Below are 23,862 nucleotides of genomic sequence, written 5' to 3'. Positions count from 1 at the left end.
CCCATATAAAGAACTCCAACATACCCCTTTCCTCCCAGATACCCAGATCTACAAATATTAACATTTGCCACATTCCATCTACCCATCTATCAATCCTTCTATCTTAATTATCCTTCTACCTATCTATCTACCTATTAATCAATAAATTTTCTGAACATTTGAGTGTAATTTGTATACATCGTACTCCTTGAACACTTAATACTGTCATGTACATTTCCTAAGAACAAGGATATTTGCTTATGTAACCAACCTAAATACAATTATCACATTCAAGAAATTTAACATTGATACAATGCTTACAGTCTGTATGCCAATTTTTTCATATGTCCCAATGATGTGATTTTGAGCCTTTTCTCCTCCCTGATTAGATCTTATCCAGGATCACTTATTACATTTAATTGTCATTTTCTCTTTAGTTGCTCTTTCTTCTTCTTCTTTTTAATCATAGGAACATATATACAACATAAACTTTCCCAACTCAGCTACTCCCAAGAGTGCCATCCAGTGACATTAATCAAATTCACAATGTTTTGGTACCACCTTCCATTACCAAAACTTTCCTATTTCCTCAAACAGAAACCCTACACCCATTTTGCATTATATTCTCCATGTCCCCCGTCCCTGGCAACCTATATTCTACTTTCTGTCTCCATGAGTTTGCATATTCTCTGATATTTTCTTTATAGTTACCATGGAGCTTTAAAGGTAACATACTAAATTTATAATAATCACATTTGCTTTGATACCAACTTAACGTCAATAGTATACACAAATTATGTTCCTCTACCCCTCCATTCTCCCATGTTTATGTAGTTCTTGTCACATATTATGTTTATGTGAGTCCAAAATGACTGATTTATCACTACATTTTATGAATTTGTCTTTTAGATCCTGTAGGAAGTAAAAAAGTGAAGTTATGAGCCAAAAATGCAATAGTACTGGCATTTATATTTACCCATGTCATTAACCTGGTCAGATTTCTTTGTTTCTTCATGTGATTTTGATCTATTGTCTATCATCCTTTCCACCTACAGAACTCTCTTTAGCATCTCCTGTAGGGCTGGTCTAGTGGTTATGAACTCCCTCAGCTTTTGTTTATATGGGAATGTCTTAATCTCTCCCTAATGTTTGAAAGAGAGTTTCTGCCGGATATGGAATTCTTGGTTGGCAATTTTTTCTTTCAGCCCTTTAAAAATGTTATCCCACTGCCTTCTTGTCTGCATGGTTTCCAATGAGAAATCAGCACTTAATCTTATTGAGGTTCCTTGTACATGACACATTACTTCGCTCTTGTGGCTTTCAGAATTCTCTGTCTTTGGCTTTCAACTGTTTGATTATAATATGTCATCATGTTGAACAATTTTGATTTATCTTGTTGGAGTTCATAGAGTGTCTTGGATATATATATATATATTCATGCCTTTCCTTAAATCTGAGAAGTTCTCTGCCATTATTTCTTTGAATATTCTCTCTGCCCCTTTCTCACTTCTCTTTGTGGAGTCCTACAGTGTATATATCATCACACTTGGTGTCATCCCACAGGTTCCTCAGGCTCTGTTCAATTCAGATGTGTAAAGTGCATCAACCATCAGCTTGGAGCTGGGAGCCTTGCCTGCATCCCCCTTCCTGGGTGGTGCCCATCTAAGGTCCCTGCCATCGTAGCGCAGCCCAGGGAGCAGGGTGTAGCAAGCCTGAGTGTTCCCCTGGGACACAATACTGCGTCCTCTCGCTCCACAGACTTGTGGGCAGAGGGGGGATGCCAGAGACCCTCTGGAGACCCCACCCTGGCAGTTTTCCTTCCACCCGAAGCTCAGAGGCTGGATGATACACACTCACTCACAAGCTGACACACTTTGGGAAGCTTGACACTTTTGTCTGTGAAAATGAGATCTCCTAACCTGAGGGAGAGGAATAAGATGGGGGCTAAAAGGGAGGGGCAGTGGTAAGGAGAGGGACAGTTTGGGTTGTTTACTCTTTGTGATATATGCAAGTGAAATCTCACTGTTTACTTAATTGTTTAATAAAACAAGAAAAAAACAGCCTCCTGAGGTTTCCCAGTGTGGCTGCCAAAAGCCCTGGAGCCCCAGGCCCAGATCTAGTCCTGGGCCGCCTGAAGAGCTTCATCAGGTAGCTTCAGTCTCTGCATAGCCATAGGGTTTCCAGGGTCTGTAGCAGGGCCAGCTTGCGGGAACACGTAATGGTCCCATGCCCTCACTAGGCATCTGTTTGTGCAGGCACACTGGGGTAGAGTCATGTGCTAAGGGGTGGAGCTCCCTGAGGGCTGAGTCTCGCCACAGCTAGGGCAGGGTCGGTTGGCGGGAACTGGTCATGTGCCCCATGGCGTCCCTAAGAGCCTGTTCACGCAGGTGCACTGGGGTAGAATCACGTGCTAAGAGGCAGAGCTTTTTGAGGGCTCTGGAGTCTCTCCACTGGTTGGGGGAAGCAGTCATGTGCCCTGTAGTCACGCAAGGAGCTTGTTTGTGCAGGTGTACTAGGGTAAAATCACATGCTGAGGGGTGGAGCTTCACGAGGGCTCCCGAGTCTCTCCCTGGCCAGAGCAGGGTCAGTTGGCGAGAACTGGTCACACGCCCTGCAACAGCACTAGGAGTTTGCGCAGGCGCACTGAGAGCCCGCGCTGCGCATCCTGGTAAGGGGCGGAGCTTCTTGAGGGGAGGCTTGGTTCTTCAGAGGCGGGCAGAGAAGACGGACGTGTCGGAGTAGGGCTCTGAGGGAGTAGGAAGGCAGAGGAGCGGCAGCCATGGAGGCAAACGAAGAAGCACACGGCGCTCCGGGCAGCGCAGAGGACCAGGGCGATCCTAGCGGTGCAGATGACTCACACGGCCGTCCCGTTTGCCCCAGAGGCCCAAGAGGTGCAGGAGGGGTGGGCACTGCAGCAGGTGGTGCTCCCCCAGTCGAGGGGATACTGCACGCCTCAGCGCAGGGTGGAGACGCAGAAGGGCAAGCAGATCAGCTACTGGAGTTGTATCCTTTGCAAGGTTCCTGCCATGGTCAGCACAGCAGGGCGATTGGCTGGGCATGACTTGGGGCAACAGGGTGCTGAGCAGGGTGAGGTTGAGGGGGCTATTGGGGTGGGGGTGCCGGCCTATGAGGTGCGGCAGATAGGGGGAACAGAGGGAGAGGGAAGGTGACTGGGGGAGGCGGACTAGGGGGAATGGGTTGAGGGTGACCAGAGCGGGTGGAGACTGGCAAGGAGGCCCGAAGCTAATGAATGGAGCCTTGACTGCATGTCTGCCAGCATCCTCACCGTGCCTTTCCTGTCCTTTATGGAGGCTGAGGTCGCCTGCCGGTCCTTGAGTGCAGAACCCTTCCGCAGCGAGGTTGATAAGGAGCTGAGAGTGACTGGCAGTGATCTGATTGTGTGAGTCCTAGAAGGAGCCAGTGTTGGGGGTGAGGAGTGGTGGCTCCCGATCAGGGCAATCTCTGCCCGAGATTCATTCTAATGGGGTCGGGAGACATGGAGACAACTGAAGGGCACGTTTAAGGGAGAGGAGCGGTGCCCTGGGCCTGTAGCTGGGCAAGGGGGCGGGGGACGTTCTATTAGAGACCCAAGTTAAGCTAGTGGCAGCCCGAGGGGGGGGCATGTAGGAGGCCCAATTTTCACCTTTAGCTTGATTCTCTTTTTCGCTCACTTTCAGCCGATTAACTGCTGACGACCCAGGAGTCCTCCACATGTCCATCACCACTTTTTTCAACCAGCTTTCCCAGGTGGTGCGGACCATGCAGCAGATTGGGCCCCCAATTTTCGCTAAGCCTCTGCCAGGGGAAGGGAGTTGAGGTCTAATCTTGTGTCCACTCCTAGGCAGTGTATCCTTCCCTTTGACACTGATTCTTGGAATATATGCCCCTTTATTGTTGAAGCCTAATTTTTGCCTGTACTGCCTCTTGAGTGCTGTTGACCCTTTGGCACTTAAATGTTTGTTGCTGCAAAAAATAAAACTGAGCTACTAGTCCCTGTCTGCATTTCTTTTTGGCTACATCACCTCCGTGTTTTCTTGCCTTTGCACGCGTGTTGGAGGGGAGGTTCCAGGATTCAGTTATTCAAATGGTACAGGTAATTAAAGACAATTTAGGAAACGAAAAAAAAAAAATGAAAATAAATTGTGTCCGGTCATTGACTATTAATTACTGCTATCATTTTGGGATATTTTGTTCACTCTACAGCTGTATGTATATGTTATAAAAATAATATATATGGTATACATTTTTGCAAGGTTGGCATCAAAGTTTTTTCCTGGATTTTTTTTTTTCATTTAATGTATGAGCTTTTCTTCTTTCTAAGAATTCTTCAAAAACATGTTATGGAATGGATGGGTAAAAGATGCATTAGAATGTAATTGTTGAACATTTAAATAGTTTTTGTTTCCAATAATTTTCCTATTATAGGTAATGACCCAAGGGGATTCTTCGGTGTAAGTCTTTGCATAAATAATTATTTCCTTAAGATAGATTCAAAGAGGTAGAATGACTCAGCTAAATATTTACGTTTCTATTGAATTTTAAGGCTCTTGAGCTGAAGTATAAAATAATTGCTCAGAAATTGTGCCCTACCCCCAGAACTCTGGCTTCCCCACATCCTTGTCACCGCTGGGTCTCCTTCCTGCCAAAATAAAAAATTTAGTTTGCGTGAGAAGAACAAACAGCCCAGAAACACTAGAACAGTGTTTTTTCACTTCCTAGAATAGGAATTTTGTGTCTTACATTGCCAGTTTGGTGATGTCATCCAGAAGAATCTATACATTATATTTTAATTAAAACAATCAAGTTCTATTGCCAAATATATACAGGAAATAAAGAAGGGATAAAAGAGAAGGGAGAGGGAGGGAGGGAGGGAGGGAGAAGGAGACAGAATGAAGAAAAAAGAAAGAAAGAAAACAGTTCTGAGGTTATTATAGCTCCTAGGTTTTATTGTATGACCTTGGCCAAATTAGTAAACCTATGTAATTTTCAATTTTGTTACCCATAAAAGGGTACTAAAAATGATGACTTAATCATCATTTTCAGTAACTCCAGTAAGGTTAATAACTGTAAGTTTTATTTTTATTACTAGATTACTAAATGGAGATGTGTTACACCTACATAAATTGAATAGAAATTATTGCTTTACTTGACTGAACACTTAACAGTTTTTACTTATAACAAGTAAAGATGTTTCTAAGATAGTAGAAACCTCATTTGCACTTCAGGTATCATTTTTTATATTCCCAATTTATTCTTAGTATTTTTCTGAAACATGATAATTATGGGTCCTGTAGTCTGCTGTATTTTCAGTAATGGTTTTACCTATGTAAAAAAAAAAGGAATAACAAAATCATAAGGTCACCTATAAATGATGCCGCAATGTCATTTGCAAAAATGGAAATAATTCTGGTATTTCTAGACCAGAAAAACTGAAATCTAAATTTCAAAGTTATATGGCTCTATATTCTGTAACCATGGCAATGAATCATCCTTCTTGGGATTTCTTTCGCTTCTTGAAAAAGTGGCCAAAGTATTTTAAAATGTCTCTGGCTGTGATTTTAAACATTTTAAGGTTATGTTAACTGTGTAAAATGAAAATTGAACCCATTCAGTGATAATTCCAGAAGTAACACCTGTTTTTTTTGAACAGTGTCTAAACTAAATCTTTATTTTTCATAATTTATGTTTGTTTTCAAATTAGACAGTTTTACACAGAATGACACAAAAGGAAACTTGAATTACCAATAGTTGACATGTAAGCTTGATTTCCAGTCTTAATGAAAAGGAGTAGAACAAAAACAAAATCCCTCAAAACAGATTCCACGTTACACTTCCATTTTGTGAATTGGCAGCTGATAGCACGCCCCTTAAATCTTCAGTTGCCTACTGCTTTCTGTGTAGTAGGTTACAAAGCACATAAAATCCATGACGATAGGGAAATACAAAGACGGGTGTGCACCATTAGCCACCGGTTGCCCTTGTGATAAAGTGAACCAGTGTTTAAATTTAAACTGCAGAAATCTTGACAGCTAACATAGTAATATAAAAAGCTTTTTGCCACCTGCTAGCAGTAAACAGTGATGCAATTATGGGAGGGATGGATCAAAAAAATGACATTAACTCTTAAAAAGCAACTACTCTACTTTGAGCTCATTTCCAGTGAAACAGGGCCAGATTGTTCTATTTCCAAAAGATAAGTGTTATCAAACTATTTTACAAGTTAAAATGTTATTTGTGATTGCTGTATCTCTGATTCTACAACTTGAGATACTGCTGGGGGAAAAGAAAGAAAAATTTTTAAAAATTTATGAAAGCCAACATATTATCTGTGTGTAACATAGCAACAGTCCTTATGCACCATCACAGCTTTCTATTGTGATTACTCCCATTTTTGCCCAAGTGGAATAATCTCTAATATCAGGAAGGTTTTTTTTTTTTGTTTTATTTTGTTTTGGACATTAAATAGTTACTATTTGGCATATCACCTTTGCTTAATTAAAAAGAGTACTATAAAAATCACATCAGATGGATGAGTAGAAAAATGGGGACAAAAACTAAATGAAAAATAGGGTGGGATGGGGGATGATTTGGGTGTTCTTTTTTACTTTTATTTTTTATTCTTACTCTGATTCATTCTGATGTAAGGAAAGTGTTCAAAAATAGATTGAGATGATGAATGCCCATCTATATGATGGTACTGTGAACAGTTGATTGTACACCATGGATGATTGTGTGGTATGTGAATATATTTCAATAAAACTGAATTTAATTAAAAAAATCACATCAGAGCAAGGTTTCAACTCTCGACGCAACAGACTGTTGCTGAGTAAGCAGTAATTGTAGTGCATTTATCTAGTACAAATGGCAGCAGAATACATTAGAACAGCACGACACACCCTGCTGTTCTCAATACGTTATCTTATAATGTACCAGTTCACCATAATGATTACTTGACATTGCTATTATAAGTGACAACCTTTTATTTTTCTGTTTGTAGCTGTTGAGCTTTATACTTTCAGCTGACAAATAAAGCAAACAACTACAGCTGGCTTTAACCATATACAAATCAAGCTGCAATATTCATTGCCTTCAGGGAAAAGGATTTATCGTGATTAAAAACCAGTGACTTGGTTCAATAGGGTATGTAATTTTAGTCGCGAAGATCCCTGTCAACATCTTGGTTCCTCCTCTACCAAAGATTACAGAATTAAGGAACCACTAGATCTTAGAGCTTGCGTCTCCAACCTTTTTTACAGTCTTCGGTAGTTTGGGTTTAAAAGGTCAGTTAATTCTGATTTTTTAGTTTGTGATTTGACAATGACAAAAATAAATCCCCATGTTCCTTTTATAGGCATTTAAAAAATATTAGCACTGTATGTATTTCTACTACTTGAATAATGATAACTGCTCTGAAGAAAATGGCCAAATGAACACACCTATTTTTAAACCAATTATGGATATAATTTGGTTATACTATAACAGTAAGACAGTACCTGAAATAGAAAAGAAAAGACTCAAGTTTCAGAGATTTGCAATCTTAGAGAAATTATCAATGAATGACAACTTAGGGAAGAGAGACAATGGTGATTACATGAAAAGTATAATATTCATTAAATCAAGTATTGAGTGAGCAACATATAAATGTCATCAAAGTAATGTAACCTAACTTAGGGTGCTATGTTGTGTGAAGAAGATTCTAGATAGTATAGATTGGGCCTACCTTATTTTAGCTGGTGATTATATAATAAAAAGCCAAGCTATAAATCTTTATAGGGCAAACACTGTCAACAATGGCTCTACCAATATTACTGTTATAAAAACAATATAATCACATACATCCCAAAGAATAAGTAACGATTAGCATGATAGATTCCTCATAAATCACAGCAATGCTTCAGAAATCACATCTGTTGATATGATCACATTATCCAATGTTTCTAATATTTATATTGCTTATTTGAAAATTTCAGGCAATATCGAGTGCCCCAAAACCAACACTTTCAAAACAGATTAATAGGTAGGTTTTCCATATCTTCAAAAGTCATTCAAAGCTCTGCTATAAACCTAGAATAGAAAAATCTAGGAATTTTATGAAAAAGTAAAATCCATATTTTAGCAAAATGTTCACTTTTTTAAAAACAAATGCATAGTACATGATTTAATCTTTCAGAGAAACAGATACTGGTAAACTACAAAATAAGCAAGTGCTATGAAACAATTGAGAAAAGAAATAATAATAGACTTGTTGGTAGCTTCTAAAATGACCACAAATTCTTCCCATCACTGTACGTCCCTTTGCAAAGTGACTTTACTGTTCCTTCCATCAAGAGGGTGAAGTCAGTTTCTCCATCCCTTAAATCTGGGCTCTGCTTTGTGACTTGAATTCGCTAAAGTGACATTAGCAAACTTGCCACAAGCAGAGGCTCCTAAAGCAGGTACACATTGAGGCTTGCCCTCTCGCTGCTGGGAACCCTTTTGTGACCATGTGATCAAGCCAAGGCCAGCCTCCTGGAGGATAAGAAATCACGTAGAGAGAAGAGCCAGCCATCTCAGCCAACATAGCCAACATAGACGTGTGTGAAGACATTCTAGATCATTTAGTTAGCCTAAACTAGAAAGATTGCCTAGCCAACACAAAACTGAAAGCAATAATAAATGCTTGTTGGTTTAAGCCATTGTATTTTGGGTGAATTGTTTTGCAGCAAAAACTAAATGAATGAGTCTTCATATATCTTTGTCTGGCTTTTATGCAATTAAGCTCTTTCAGAACTATTATAAAAACAGAAAGATTACAGAGCTCAACATGATCAAAACAAAAAGTTAAGTTAAATGTGATAACATCGTAATATAACATAAAATTCTTAATTTATCAAAAATAGAAAATATTTAGCTGTCCATTAATTTTATGAATTCTGAAATAACTTCCAAGATTAGGTGTTTGATAGACTATTTAGTCAATTAAACATTATTCCAGATAAAATGTAAAGACCTGAGAAATCTTAAAATTACTTTCTCTGCAAAAATCTTTTATAAAGTTGGATGATCTCCTGAGGTCCCTCTTTGATAAACTCTGTTATCTGGCATGGTCAGGAGAATTTTTTTTCATTGCCACCACCATTTATTATCTAATTCATAACTAAGTATAGAACACTATAATAGTCCTAGAGATGCAAAGAAGCCCCTGCTCTTCAGTGTTACCACGGAACTATAACAAGCACATAAAAAGTTGGACTATTAAGAAAGCATATGCTAAAACATGCTACAAGAATTTAGAAGGCAGCATAGTTTAAGCACACTGGATTTGGAGTCACGAAACCCAGATTCTAGTCCCAACTTGTTAAATCATTTAATCTCTCTGGGTTTATTCCCCAGATACAAAATGAAACAGTGTGATTTAAGCGAGGCTGTCTGCCTTTGTTTCTGGTTTAAAATGTCATGATTCTGATCAAAAGCTGAGGAAAGTTTTATGAAGGAGGTGGTATCTGAGCCAGACACTGAAGGAAGGCAGAGGAAGGCTTTTCAGTGGAGCAAAGCGGTACGGAGGTAAGCACAAGCGTGGGATTTGGAGGGGAGTAAGACAAGCGTCACATGGAACAAAAGGAGTGAGGTAAATAAGCGGGGTGGCAGAAAGCCAGCTGTGGTAGCCCTCAGGCACTAATGACACAGGAGTGGGCTGTGGTCCTCACATTTACATCCAGTCAGCTACAGTACATAATTCCAGAAACAGAAAATATCAGAGAACAATGGTGGCATGTTATCAAACATTTCACTCCATTTCCAGAAAACAAAATAATTTAACATTACACCTCTACATTTCAAAGTTGACATCAACAGACTGCCCCAATTGTCAAAAAGTCAACCAATTCAAAGTTTATATTCTTAGTAAACATAACCAAATCTCTTAATTCAAAAGGATATTTGATGCAAATTACATTATCCCAATCATTCCAACCTTTATTTCCTACTATGTCCTAAGTACTGTGGAAATAAAAGTGAATAAGAGAAGGTCCCTGCCCTTGTAGAGCCCATGGCCTGGCAGGCAAGACAAATATCAATGCCTTCTTTCTAGAGTACTATGATGCACAGCATGATCAAGGTATGAACATAATGCTATGGAGTAAAAAGGATCGATTTTCCTTCTGTAGGCACTAGGCAGGAGAGATTGCTAACTGAAGGAGAAATGAGTTTGGCAGGTAGAAAGTGTCTGTGGGGAGGAGTGGACTCCCAGGTAGAGGGCAGCACAGACACAAGCAGGGAGCAATGCAGGAGTTTGGCATGTCCAGGGTCTGTCAACAGGTGCAGTGAGGCTGGAGCAGAGTGTTTAGGGCAATGGCTACTGACATGGAGCCCGGACTTGTCCTCTAAAAATGGAGAGCCATTGCTTGTTGTGTTTTAGTAATCTACTAACAGAAAGAACAGAACTAGAAACGCACACATATGGCTAATCAAATTACCATGAGGTAATGGTAATTGCATTGCACAGAGTTCTGCAGTTGAGGAAAACTATTCTTTTCCAAGAGTTTTCTACAAGTGCCTAATTCACACCACAATGTTGGAAAATCTCATTCAACATGGGGAAAAGCAAATAGAACCCTGGCAGAACACTTCATTTCTGACACTATTTTTTTTCTATTAAATATTAGTGTTACAAATACTATTGGATTTCAAGTTCTATCTTAACACAAGTAAGAGCTGGCCAAACTTGCATTGCTTAGCTTAAAAAAAATAAAAAGATTCACCCTGTAATTTCAAGTCTTAGGCTCTCAGCTACTACCAAAATACATGTGCAAACTGGCTAGCAAAGACCGTGCAGTGGAAGGTGGATGCAAACAAGCTATTCCTTTAGTGTAGACACTCCATTTCAATTTTTCATAATAATATTATAAAACTGCTTCTATAAAAGTAGTGACTTCTTGTGACTTCATTTTATAATGAGGAAAAATAAATCTGTCATTTTATTTGAAATTCCTTAAGTTACAATTATGCCAGAACAATCTGCTTTTAATGAAAGAAACATTAGCAGTACAGTTCTAAAAACATGCACATACATTTAGTAGGAGCTTCTACATTTCTGAATAAATTACATGCATGATGTACATTATCCAATAAAGAATACCACTATGAGAATTCAGGACATTTGTTTTTCTGCGTGGCGATTAACTATTATGCAACACACACACATACACACAAAACAAACCCTCAAAGCAACGGTGTGTAATAAGTAGTGAGAAACACTTAAAAGAAGCAAACTTAAAATACCTACAAACAGGATTTTCATTTTTTAGGCAACAAAATATTTTCAGTCCTTGACACCTTCTCACACTCACCTAGCACCACAGATGCAAGGACTTAGAGTAAACATGTACAATTTCATGCTTAAATCCTAAAGCATGCACTGAGTAGACTTTATACATTGTGATCTACTCTACTTAAGTATGCAATACACATATCCTCTTACTGATACTTTATACATTAAATATCCTGCAGCATTTTGAAATTTTAACATTTATGCCAAACAACTTTTGAAAGACTTATTAAACATGCTGTCAAGGTTCACCTCCAGGCATTGGTTTGGTTAAGTGGTAAAATGGCAGCAGCCTCAAGGTTCATACTAAATGAAAATGGCACATATGCATTTCAATCCATGCAAAAATACATATATAAACAGACGGCACAAAGATTTGTGCAGTTGGAATCACCAGTTCAACTGCATGCATTTGAGGTACTTATTTTTTCCATGGTCAGGTATAATTATGCATAGCCATTTTCTTCAAGTGCTAAGGATTTCAGACCTGACCAAATGAAAATCTGTGACAAGTGTAAATATGAGAAATTTATGTATTTTAATTTCAATGTGCTATGCTATTAATGTACATCAGTTTAACATTACAGGTTTACATATTTACTTTAAAATATTTACCAAGCAATAAATCTTTATTGACTGGTAACTATACCTGGCCAAGTGACTTAAGCAGCATACTTGAAATTCTAACAAGATGCAGTGAAATAGTAAAATACTTCATTATTGCTTCATTGGACTGAGAAACCCAAAAGGCATAAATAATGCTCAATGATAAAAAGTGAACACCCGGAGTAGTGGTGCATGCCCTAAAATGGCCTTGTGCATTTATTCCCAGTAGATTTTCAAACTGTGCAAAGCTCATTGCAATGGGGGTTGTCTGCGATCTGAGGTCCGTAAGTTCAGATTAAATATCAGATTTTCCTTGAGTCAAAAATAATATGAGATATTTGCTCTGCTTTTGCCAAACCATTGTGAAATATCTGCATCAAATGAAGAAAAGACTATTCTCATCTTTCCAGAATTCTCTAAAACAGTTTTTAAAATTCTATCCCAAAACAGATTCATGTCAAAATAAGATGACAAGTTACCATCCTACATGCCATCCCCCTTTTTTTGCAAATCCACTTTATTTCTATGTTAAACCCTATAACTTCTGGCAAAGATTCTAAAGCCATCTTAAGGGAAGGAAATGGCTGAAACTCAGTGTGCTGGTTTGGATCTGTTATGTACCTCAGAAAAGCCTATGTTCTTTTAATCCAATCTTGTGGGGGTAGACCTATTGTGGGTGGGACTTTTTGATTAGGTTTTTTCCATGGAGATGTGACCCCGCCCATTCTAGGTGGATCTTAATCCCCTTTCTGGAGTCCTCTATGAGAGGATGAAAGGCAGAGACATTTTGGAGAGAGCTCAGAGATGCTTAGAAAGAAAATGCCCTGGGAGAAGCAAGAAGGTCCCACAAGAGAAGCTGAAACAGAAGCCCAGAGACATTTTGGAGAAAGCCACGGAAACGAGACGCTAAACCCCAGAGAGGACCAGCAAACTCCAGCCATGTGCCTTCCCAGGTGACAGAGGAACCCCATATGCCAGCAGCCTTTCCTCAGAGAAGGTATCGTCCTGCTGATGCCTTCATTGGGGCATTTTCATGACCTTAGAACTATAAATTTGTGAACTAATAAACTTCCATTGTAAAGCCCAATCCATTTTGGTATATTGCAGTCTGGCAGCTTTAGCAAATAGAAACATTCAGAGAAAAAATTTTCTTCCTCAATCACAGATTCTTTCTGACCTTTAGATTTTAATGGAGTCACATGAGTGAGCTTTAACAACTGGATTTGGTCAAATGTTCATTTGTCTACTGAAATTTCAAATAATTTGACTGGACTGGCATCAAATTTCTTTTTCATAGTCAAACCACAGGTAAGATCATGATATACCTATAGGCACAAAATCTTTTGAAAGATGTACATCAAAGTCTATAAATGCTGCACCATGAGTAGCTGCATTTATTAAAGATGCAATAGTATTTTCTTAAGGTTTAGCAAGCTGGGCAGTTGCTCTAGAGTTCCCTGCACATCCAGTGATATTCCTGGCTTCCAATACCTGGAAAACAAAAGTTTCACATCACAATTGTGTCCCGGCAATGGCTTAAGAATTACATAGAGCCTTCCTTCCTGGGTTTAGCTTCTAGTTTCAGTGGCTTTCTCCAAAATGTCTCTGGGCTTCTGTCTCAGCTTCTTTTGTGGGTCCTTCTTGCTTCTCCCAGGGCATTTTCTTCCTAAGTGTCTCTGAGCTTTCTCTAGTCAATGTCATATTTACATCCATGATTACCTTCTTCCCCCTCTGAGGAGATTGTTCACTTTCTCAACTTTTGTCCTGCTGAAAGCAATCTTGTTATGTGCTCGGGGTCTTAATCCCATTTAGGAGGGGGCCCGGGTCCCAGGCCACCACACAAGTCGTGAAAGAACATTTTAACAATTGTATTATTAACCATGGTCCACCGTTTACAATAGGGTTCACTGCTTGTATTGTACAGTCCCACGTTTCTTTTTTAAAATTTCTATTCTATTACCACATATACAACCTAGCATTTCCCCTTTTAACCACATTCACATATATAATTCAGTGGTGTTAATTACACTCACAATGTGCTGCCATCACCACCATCCATTACTAAAACTTTACCATCAACCCAAATAGAAACTCTGTACATTTTAAGCATTAACTCCTCATTCCCTATCTCCCAACCGGGTCCCTGGTAACCTATGGTCTCGATTATGACCCTATGAGTTCGCTTATTCTAATTGTTTCATAACAGTGAGATCATACAATATTTATTTCAAGAGATTTTTGTAGAGAACTTTGAAGTCTTTGGAATAAAGGTGCCATAAAGTGAATACAATTATTTCACTCTAAATTCTTCTGAAATATGTGATTTTCTTTTCCATTTGTCTCCCATCAAGTTAATCAAAAGTGTATTTCAACAAAAATGTGAGACTTATGCCAGAACTCATTCATAGATTTTGTACACTAGTGTATCCCAAGGGCCCATAATAAGGCTTGATACATAGTAAGCTTTCAATAAAATATCTGGTAAATAAGTTTAAAAATCTAAAGGAAAGACAATTTCTTTTCAAGAGGAAAGAATTCCTTTTGAACTCAGATTTCTACCCTATGACAATGCAACAGTTTAAGAATATCCGTGGGAGTAGTGTATAGGCCAAGAATTGTTTTAACTAAAGAAATTTTAGTCAAGTCTGAATGCAGCAAAATGAGATTTTAATATTGACAAAGTCTCAAAAATCTGCAACCTTTTTGTGGTTTTTTGTTGTAATTTAAAAATTGCAAATATCTAATGTTACGGCTTCAAAATATTTTAAGAAAACTGGAGACAATTACAAGAAATCCCTTCTGCCAGTAATTGAAATTTTGACCACACCAAAATTATAAAAGTCATACAAGATTTTAAATAGTAAAACTGACATCTGTCTAAAGATCAAGAGAAAATTGCACCCAACAATTTGAGAACCCACTTTCTTCTCAAATCGTTGAGAACGAAGATACTGGAATCACACTGTCTTAGATTCTTCTATAAAACATCGGTGAAAGCTTGGGGAAAATTCCTCATCCCACATTTCTCATATTTAAAGGTGGAGGTTGTGAAGATCAAGTAAGTCAATATGTGTAAAGTTCCTGACACATGGTAAGAGATTTATGTGCTAGTTATTACTTTCTACAAAGATGTAAACTCCATGAGGATAGGGATGCCTGCCTATTTTCCTTACTTCTAGATCCTCCAATGCCTAGAAAAGTGACTAGCATATAGCAGACTCTCAATAAATATTTTTGAATAAATGAATGGATGGAAAATTCACAAAAATTTACAGGAGGCCATAAAATAAGTTATGAATAATTTCAAAGAATCTGTACCATGCAGACAATCTGCTCTGAGCACAGTGAACTCATATTAAAATAATATTTTTATTTAACAAGGGAGGAGAGGAGCTAAAACTATATATGCAATGCTTTATAGCAACATTTGTTAGGTTAATCCAGATATTTTGTTCGTGTTTGTATGTTGGCAATATTTTGCAGGTTGTTAAACCCATTTCATGGAGATGTTTGTCTCTACACTGTTTAAAATAACAAAGAAAATATCATAAGTAACTCAAAGAATAGAATTTTAGTAAGCTAAACAATATGTACTCAATGAAATTTTAAGCATGATTGTTATGAAAACTATGGCACATGGAGGTCTGCCCATAAATAACATCACATGTAATAGGCAAAGGGAAAGGTACCTATTATAATATCATGTTTAAAAAAAGACTAAAGATGTGTATGCATATATGCATAATTTTATATAAAAAAGTGCAAATATAAAACTGATGAGAGATTCAAGAAAAATTTTACAGTAATTATAAATTGCATTGGGGCGATATATACATATATGTTTGTGTATGAATTATTACTTTAATATTTAAAGATATAGTTATTATATCTAGTTATACATAGATAGATAAATCTAACTCTATATATGTATATATCTAGATAGAAATATAGCTATATAGAGAAAGCAGATGTTCTCCAGTTGTATGCTTCATATAAATGATGTCTATTCAAAGACAGTGTATAAAACTAAACATCAAATTCAGCACATCTGAAACCATCCATGTATATTACCAGTGGAAGTGCATTTTTGGGACTGGTAATAAATTATCATCATGGTCTAGCCAATATGATGTTTTCCTAACTGGATTGCTTGATTTATCAATAAAAGGCTAAACTAATTAACTTGGAATTTCAGAGTGAATCCTAACTTGGTGGGCTAATAAAATGTTTCCTTGTTCTTATATTTTTTTGATTCACTTTTTATCAAGTAAGTGCTTGACACTTCTGCTGTGACAGTGGGTTGGCATAAATGGAGTCTATTGTCTCACAGTTTCGGAGGCTGGAAGGCTTGTTTCCAGGGTCAGAAGCATTCTGGTCGGCTGGCTCTTAGGGTTCCTTTACTTTCCTGTTGCGGCAATGTCCTCTTCTATATCTTCTGGGTCCCTGCTGACTTCTGGCTTCTAGCTAGTCCCCATGGCTCTCTCTACATAAGGCCTCCAGTAGAAGATTAAGACCCATCCTGATTCAGATGGCCACACCTTAACTTAAAACAACATCATCAAGAGATCCTATTTATAATGGGTTCATATCCACAGGGACACAGATTAAGATTAAGAATATGTCTAATTCAACCTGCTACAATAAGTGAAGGCAAATGTAGTCATTAACAAAAAGATAAAAACCATGTTTTCAATCAACAGTCATTAAAATTCTCAGACCTTTCAAGGATTCCCTTGAAATGCATGAGTTAATAGCTATGACTTATTTTTACAAACTTTCATCATTTCTCCCTTATTTGAAGCATATCATCTTTTGCTGAGTTTATGTGTGTGTGTGTGTGTGTGTGAAAGTGTGAAGTGATTTTAATCAGTCTCATTTTCCTTAAAAATTCTATCTAAAAATTTTAGTCCAATATTAAACATACTAAAATCTAGGTCAATTCAATCTTGTTTGTCTTGTTATGTATTTCATACAAATTTTGAACCAGTCAGACTGAATGACCTAATATGTTTTTCTTTTTGTTTTTGAACTACCCAAAAAAACATAGCCTAGTGCCTTAAACAGGGTAACACTGAATAGTTTCAAAGAATAAATGAAGGAAACATGCAGATTTCCCAGTTGTCTTTCCTTCAAACTGTTGTTACATAATTCTCAATTTCTCAATGTTTCTATGTATTTTCCACCATTATCTTCTCTTACATGCACTCTGTAAGTGGTGTGCTATCAAAAGTGCTCAAAAAAGTGTTCATTGACTAAATGAGGAATATGATGATTCACCTTCCAAAATAATAAACTTTTGCTGGCAGACATTCTATCTTACATAATATTATATACCACCCCATGCCTTGCATTATATCCTGCACTCAATAAATATTTGCTTATTTTATTTTTGCCGATGTTATTTTTAATTTATTATTTAATGACTGCATTTTTACACATAGATGAGTATATTTTACCTAATTATTCCTCTACTGCTATTGATCCTGTTTTTCAATTTTTACTTTCACTGTTACTTTTTACTATTATATAATGATGAACAGCTTTGTGAAAACAGTTGTTACTCACCTATTTTGAAACTTTCATTATGGAAAATTTCAATCATATACAAAAATAGAGAAAATGGTATAATGAACTCCCATGTACTCACCACCTAGTTTCAACAATTACCCATTTACAGTCAACCTATCATACATGTCCATGTTTCATGGGCAATTTGTTTTTATCTATATGATAGATATGAATATACATTCCATACTGGTACAGTCCTATAGAAATATAATGTGAAACACAAATGTAAGCCACATTTGTAATTTAAAATGTAATTTGAACATCATTTAAAATTTTCTAGTAGTGATATTAAAAAAGAAAAGTAAGCAGGTGAGATTAATTTAATAATATGCTTTATTTTACCCAATACATCCAAAATATTATTATTTCAATATATAACCAATATAAAAATTATTAATGGCATATTTTACATTCCTTTTTTGGGCACCACGACTTTGAATTCCAGTGTGTATTTTGCATGTGCAGCACATTTCTATTGCCATAGCTCAATAGCCACATGTGACTATAGGCTACCACACTGGAAAATGTAGATACACATTGGAAAATGTAAATGCAGGAAAAAGGGTTGTTTTGAAGCAAACCCCAGACATTATATCAATGTATCCATAAATATTTCCATATGTATCTATAACAGGGATGTTCATGTTATAAAAAAAAAGAGAGAGAGAGATTCCTTAGAATAAATTTCTAGAAATAATTTGGCTGGTTTGAATGATACGCTCCTTTAATATCTTGCAGCTGATTACCAAACACTTTTCCAGAAAGTTTATATTAATTTACACACCCATGAGGAGTGCATGATGGAGACCATGTCACTCCATAGAGCGTGTATTTTGACCCCTGACACTGGTTCTGAAATTTAGAGAAAGACAATGAGAATTTCTCTCTGCTGCAAAAGAAAAATGTACTCCAATAAAGCATCCCATGTGACTATGTTTTAATCATTTGCATAAGTTGATGGGACATTATATAGTGTTCTTTGCTATTAAGTAAATAAAAATTCTTAGGCAATTAAAAACTTTTTATAAAGTTATTTTCAGAAGTAAAAGGCAATGTCAGTGGAAATGGTAGAACAGGGAACTCAGGAATCAGTCCCTCTCCGGAAAATGGATTAATTTCTGCTTTTGTATTCATTAAATTTGTGTGGAATAAGGCAGAGGGCCCCTGCATTATTCTGTTTGAACATTATAGGATCAGCTGATGCACAGGGGCACATGTTGGCTTACACAAATATATTGAGTTACTCAGATATCTTTGTACGGGCATAGAAAAGGATCTGGAGATGCTCCAAGAGCACCCTCTGGAATGTATATTAGTTTTCTATTGCTGCATAACAAATAACCATAAACTTAGAGGTTTAAAACAATGCCATTTATTATCTCACAGTTTCCATGGGTGAGGATTCCAATCATAACTTAGCTGGGTCCTCTGCTTAGGGTCTTTCAAGGCTACAATCAAAGTTTCGACCAGGGCAGGGATCACATCCGAGGCCTGGGGGCCTCATCCCAGTTCACATGGTGGCTGTCAGAATTCATTTCCTTGCCACTGTGGAACTCGTGGCAGCTTGCTTCCGCAAGGCCAACCAGAGAGTCTCTGAGCTCAGGGAAGACTTGATTAGTTCAGGCCCACCCAGGGTGATCTCCCTTCTGATTAACTCAAAGTCAAATAAGTTAGGGACCATAGGCACATCTGTAAAATCCCTTCACCCTTGCCACATAACATAGCTTAATCATGCGTGTGATCTCCATCTGGTTCATGGATCCTGCCCACATTATACAGGTCATTATACAGGACATGCACTCCAGAGTGCCGGAAACTTGGAATTCTGCCCACCACCAGTAGGATTGGGAGAAGGAAAGATCAGAATTACAGTTTTTACCTTAAATGCTTTTGTACCAGTGACTTTTGTACTGCGAGCCCTGGTTGGTTTTAACATGAAACCCAGTACAGACAAGTGTGCATATGCCCACTCATGTACCTGTGAGGTTCCTTGGCCAGTAAGAAGCCAGTGACTGGTGGTGAGCAGTAGATTGGGACACTTTTAAGTCCCATCTTGTGCTGTATTCTTTACTAGCCTTCTCCACTTATTCTCAACTCGGCCTCTCACATCCTGAACTAATTTTTTCTCCTGGGCACATCTACTACAGACCTGGCCAACCCTCAATTTCTCTGTCTGCTCAGTTCACATGGTGTCAGGCATGCAGGACAGCAAGAGGTAACTGTTTGGAGCAGTTTATTTATAGTAATCAAGCATCATATGCTCAAAGTCATAATAATAACTTCTTGGAAACTGTTCTAAATAAGTAAGAGTGTTTCCACTTGAACTGCTCCTAATCCTTCTGTTAGTCTGTTCCGTTTGCTGCCCTGAGACATACGGCCACTTGTTCAGAGCCTCAGGTTTGGGTAGTTGTGCTAGATGATGTCAAAGATGCCTCCAAAAGACAGTGATGGCATAATCCACAGCCTTCATTTACTCTTTCAACTGCCAGGGTCTCAATCAGTTTTGTTGGTGGAGCTTTGCATTTGTCTCTCTAAGACCCCATGGCACTCTACCTAAACAGAAACTGAAACCTGGTACATATGTCTGCTGGCCACTGCCTCCTGGCCTCCATGATATTATGGTCCAAGCAGTGCAAGTTAGGATGACAGAAGAAGAAAGAGGGGAGGCCACTTAGCCGAGTGGTTAAAAGCATGGGACCCAGAGCCGGACTGTTGGGTTTCAATTGTGTATCTCCCCTTGAGATCTGTGTGGCCTTTGACCAATTCTTTAACGACTCTGGACCTAGGCTTCATTGTCTGTGGATGGGAGATGGTATGGGTACTTACCCAACAAGGTTGTCACGAGAAGTAATTGAGTTAGGTATAAGCAAAGTGTTTAGAATGAGGTCCTGTACAAAGCCAGTGCCGTGTCAATGTTGGCAATCATTATTTCGTGGTATTACTGTTGTAGCCATTGCTATTCGTTCCAGTCACTGTGGAAATTACCCCCAAATTTTAGTGGCTTTAACAACCATTTTGTTGTGCCAGCCTATTTTGTGGATCAGGAATTGAGGCAGAGTCCGGTGGGGATGGGTTATCTCAGCTCTGTGATGTCTGGGGCCTCAGCTGGGACTCAAACACCCATGGGCCACACTCATCCGAGGGCCCATTCACTCACATGTCTGCTGCCTGGTTGGGAAAACACCAAGGCTGGGTGCCATATGGCCTCTCTAGGAAGCTGGGCTTCCTTATCGCATGGCAGCCTCAGGGTAGTAGCACTCATTACAGGGAGGCTCTGAGCTCCCACACAGAGGATTCCAGTGAGCAAGCCAGACGCTGCACTGCCTTTTATGACTCAATCTCAGCATCACACAGCATCACGTCTGCTGTACTTCATCAGTCGAAGCCCTTACAAGCACATATGAGTGCATCTTCAGGGGAGAGGAGACACAGACTCCACATCTCAACAGGAGTCAGTGAAGGTCATGGGGTGGAGGAGCACGTGGCGTGGGAGTTACTATCGGGCCATGTCTGGATAAAATGCTCTGTCACACATTTGTTATGGTTTCCATATGTATATGCCTAGAAATGCTGGTGAATATATTCTCTTCACTTTTTCTAAGAATGTCCTTTTCTAAGTTAGCAAGTAAGTCTGTGACATGGAAACTGTTGATCCACACCTGAGATTTGAACAGGCACCTATCTTTTTCTCCACTTGGCTTACAAGTCTAGTGATTTGTGTCATGAAATCATAACCCACGTGTCTACCGCCACAGAGTACTGTGGCCTCCAGTTGTGGGTTTTGTTCCTATAAGAAATGAAAGTAACCCTGTATAGTTTGATCCAACAAGTAATTTCTATACAAAGCAGAAGGTGAAAATGCTATCACTTCCTTGAACTTTCATTTCCACATCTATAAAATGGGGATAATAACAGTATCCCCTTCACAGGATTATTTTGGAGATTGAATGAGTAAATGCATATACTTGTTCAAAAACATACCCAGCATATAATATAACTCATGCTATGAATGGGGGCCTGTTGTCAAAATTTGGGGAGAGTGTTTGAGAAGAGTCATGGAAGACATATAGAATGATTTGGAAAATAAATCTACATGCAATCAAGCTACCAACCCAGTACATAGCCAAGTCCTAGCACATAGGAGACAGTTCAGGAATGCTGGTTGAATAAGTAGTTGAACACGATGACAGCAGAAATGCAAAGCCAAGCTGGAAAACTGTCATATACTGCTTACAGACAGTTTCCTTCCCACATGAAGGGCAAAAGAAGACAAGGCATCTTTGCTGAGAAGCAGGAGTCACTGTCCCCAAAAGGAGACCTTTCTCCAACTGAGGAGGCCCCTGAGTGCCCCCTTCATGTCCTTATTCCTTAGGCTGTAAATAAAGGGGTTGAGCATAGGTGCCACCGCAGCATACAGCACTGTAGCCACTGAGTCCCCAACTGTGTAGGAGGAGGAAGGTCGTAGATACACCCCAAATAGGGTCCCATAGAACAACGACACCACTGCTAGATGGGAACTGCAAGTGGAAAACGCTTTCAGCTTGCTCTGGGAAGAATGCAGTCTTAAGATGGCTGAGAAAATGCGCATGTAAGAAAGGGAAATAAACAGGAAGGGTGTGACAAAAAGAAAGCTCCCCAGAGTGTAAACAACCAATTCATTGATATGAATATCTGAGCAGGAAAGCTTTAGTAATGCATAGAGCTCACAGAAGATATGGTGGATTCTGACACTGGCACAGAATGACAGTGTATTCATCAGGAGAGTGTGGGTCAAGGGATAGATGTGTGTGATAATCAGAGCCACAGACACCAATGTGATACAGAATTTGGGGTTCATGATTGTAGCATAATGAAGAGGGTGACATATGGCTACAAATCTGTCATATGCCATCACTGCCAAGAGGACATTGCCCATTTCTAGAAACAAAATTAGAAAATACATCTGCATAAGGCATCCTATGTAGGAGATGGATTGCCTCTGGGTTTGAATGTTTAGTAGCATCTTTGGTATAGTGACAGAAGTGAAGCAGATGTCTACACAGGACAGGTTGGCTATGAAGAAATACATGGGGGTGTGGAGGTGAGAGGTAGAGCTGATAGCCAGGATGATGAGCAGGTTCCCCACCACAGTGACCATGTACATGGATAGGAACAGGCTGAAGAGGAGGAGCTGATGCTCAGGTGCCTCTGACAGTCCCAGGAGGAGGAATTCTGAGATAACAGTTAGATTGCCTCTTGTCATTGCTTCAGGTTTCTATAAATATGCATTGTAAAAACATTGGTCAAGAAGACCAGAGGCAATCTGGGAAAATACTCATTGCACCACCTGTCACTGGCCAAAATCACATTTTGTGATGCTTTTGGAAGGAACTACCAACCATGGGTTAGAAAGAGGTGAAGGCTACAAGGTCATCAAAGGATGCAGAGAGTGGTATTGAGGCACTCTTTATGACTGACCTCTGTCAGGAGCTCCCCCCTCACTTTCCCAGAGGGAAGGAAGAACCAGACAGAGAAGAGAAAAAAAAATAACTGAAAGTAAGGCAAGGGGTGAGGGGCTGTGAGTCAAGGTAGCAAGGGTAGTCAAGTTGTCACTTGTTGGATCTCTGTGTGCCTTTTCACTTCTTCCAGGTAGGATTCTATGAGATCATTAAGGTAAAATTGTGTGTGTGCATATATTTAAACATATATATATATACACATTTATATATATATATTTATATATATATATATTAATATGCACACATTCACAGAAACATTTGAAAGGATATGCACCCAAACGTTACTTAACAGTGGTTATCTCTTATCCTATATTATTTAAAAGATGAATATTCCACAGAAATATTAACCAAAAGAGAACTGGCATGGCAATAATAATACCAGAGAAATAGTCTTAAGCTAAAAACTGTTACAAGACACAAAGAAGGAAATTATATACTGATAAAAGTGTCAATTAATCAAAAGGATGTAACAATAATAACTATATATGCACATAAGAAAAGAGGCCCCAAATATATCAAGCAAAAATTGACAGTGAGAACTTCCGGGAAATACAGTGGAGTAAGGAGCTCCAGGACTGAGTCTATCCTCCAGGACAGCTAGTAAACAGCTAGAAACTGTCTGAAACAACTGCTCTGTGGCTCCAGAGACCAGAAGAACACTGTAAAGCATCCAGGGAGGAGCAACAGGAAGAGACGGATAAACTGTGGTGAAGAACTGTGAATAGAACTTTCCATGCTGGCAGCAGCTGGTGACCGTCCCCCACTCTAGTGGCAGGCCACCTCAGGATCCAGTCTCTGGCTGGCTGCTGCTGTCAGAAAGGGACATAAAAGTCCTCTTCCCCAAGAACAGAGCAGGGGTGGGGGGGCATGGCCAAGCACTGATCATGGCTCTGAGGGCATCTATAG

At 38.8% G+C, this 23,862-nt stretch overlaps 1 protein-coding gene across 1 annotated transcript; it reads right to left on the bottom strand.

The window, feature by feature from the left end:
* Positions 1-1,998: 1,998 nt before the first annotated feature.
* LOC119522520 (olfactory receptor 1D2-like) lies at positions 1,999-22,700 on the bottom strand. Its single transcript, XM_037820939.1, has 2 exons — positions 21,777-22,700; positions 1,999-2,118 (listed from the first exon to the last, which is right to left on the bottom strand). The coding sequence occupies exons 1-2, from the start codon at positions 22,698-22,700 to the stop codon at positions 1,999-2,001; spliced, it is 1,044 nt and encodes a 347-aa protein (XP_037676867.1).
* Positions 22,701-23,862: the final 1,162 nt, after the last annotated feature.

Source organism: Choloepus didactylus, chromosome X (assembly GCF_015220235.1).
Source record: "Choloepus didactylus isolate mChoDid1 chromosome X, mChoDid1.pri, whole genome shotgun sequence".
NCBI lineage: Eukaryota > Metazoa > Chordata > Mammalia > Pilosa > Megalonychidae > Choloepus > Choloepus didactylus.
Note: the sequence above shows the minus strand (reverse complement) of the source record. Positions and strands in the feature narration are given on the sequence as shown.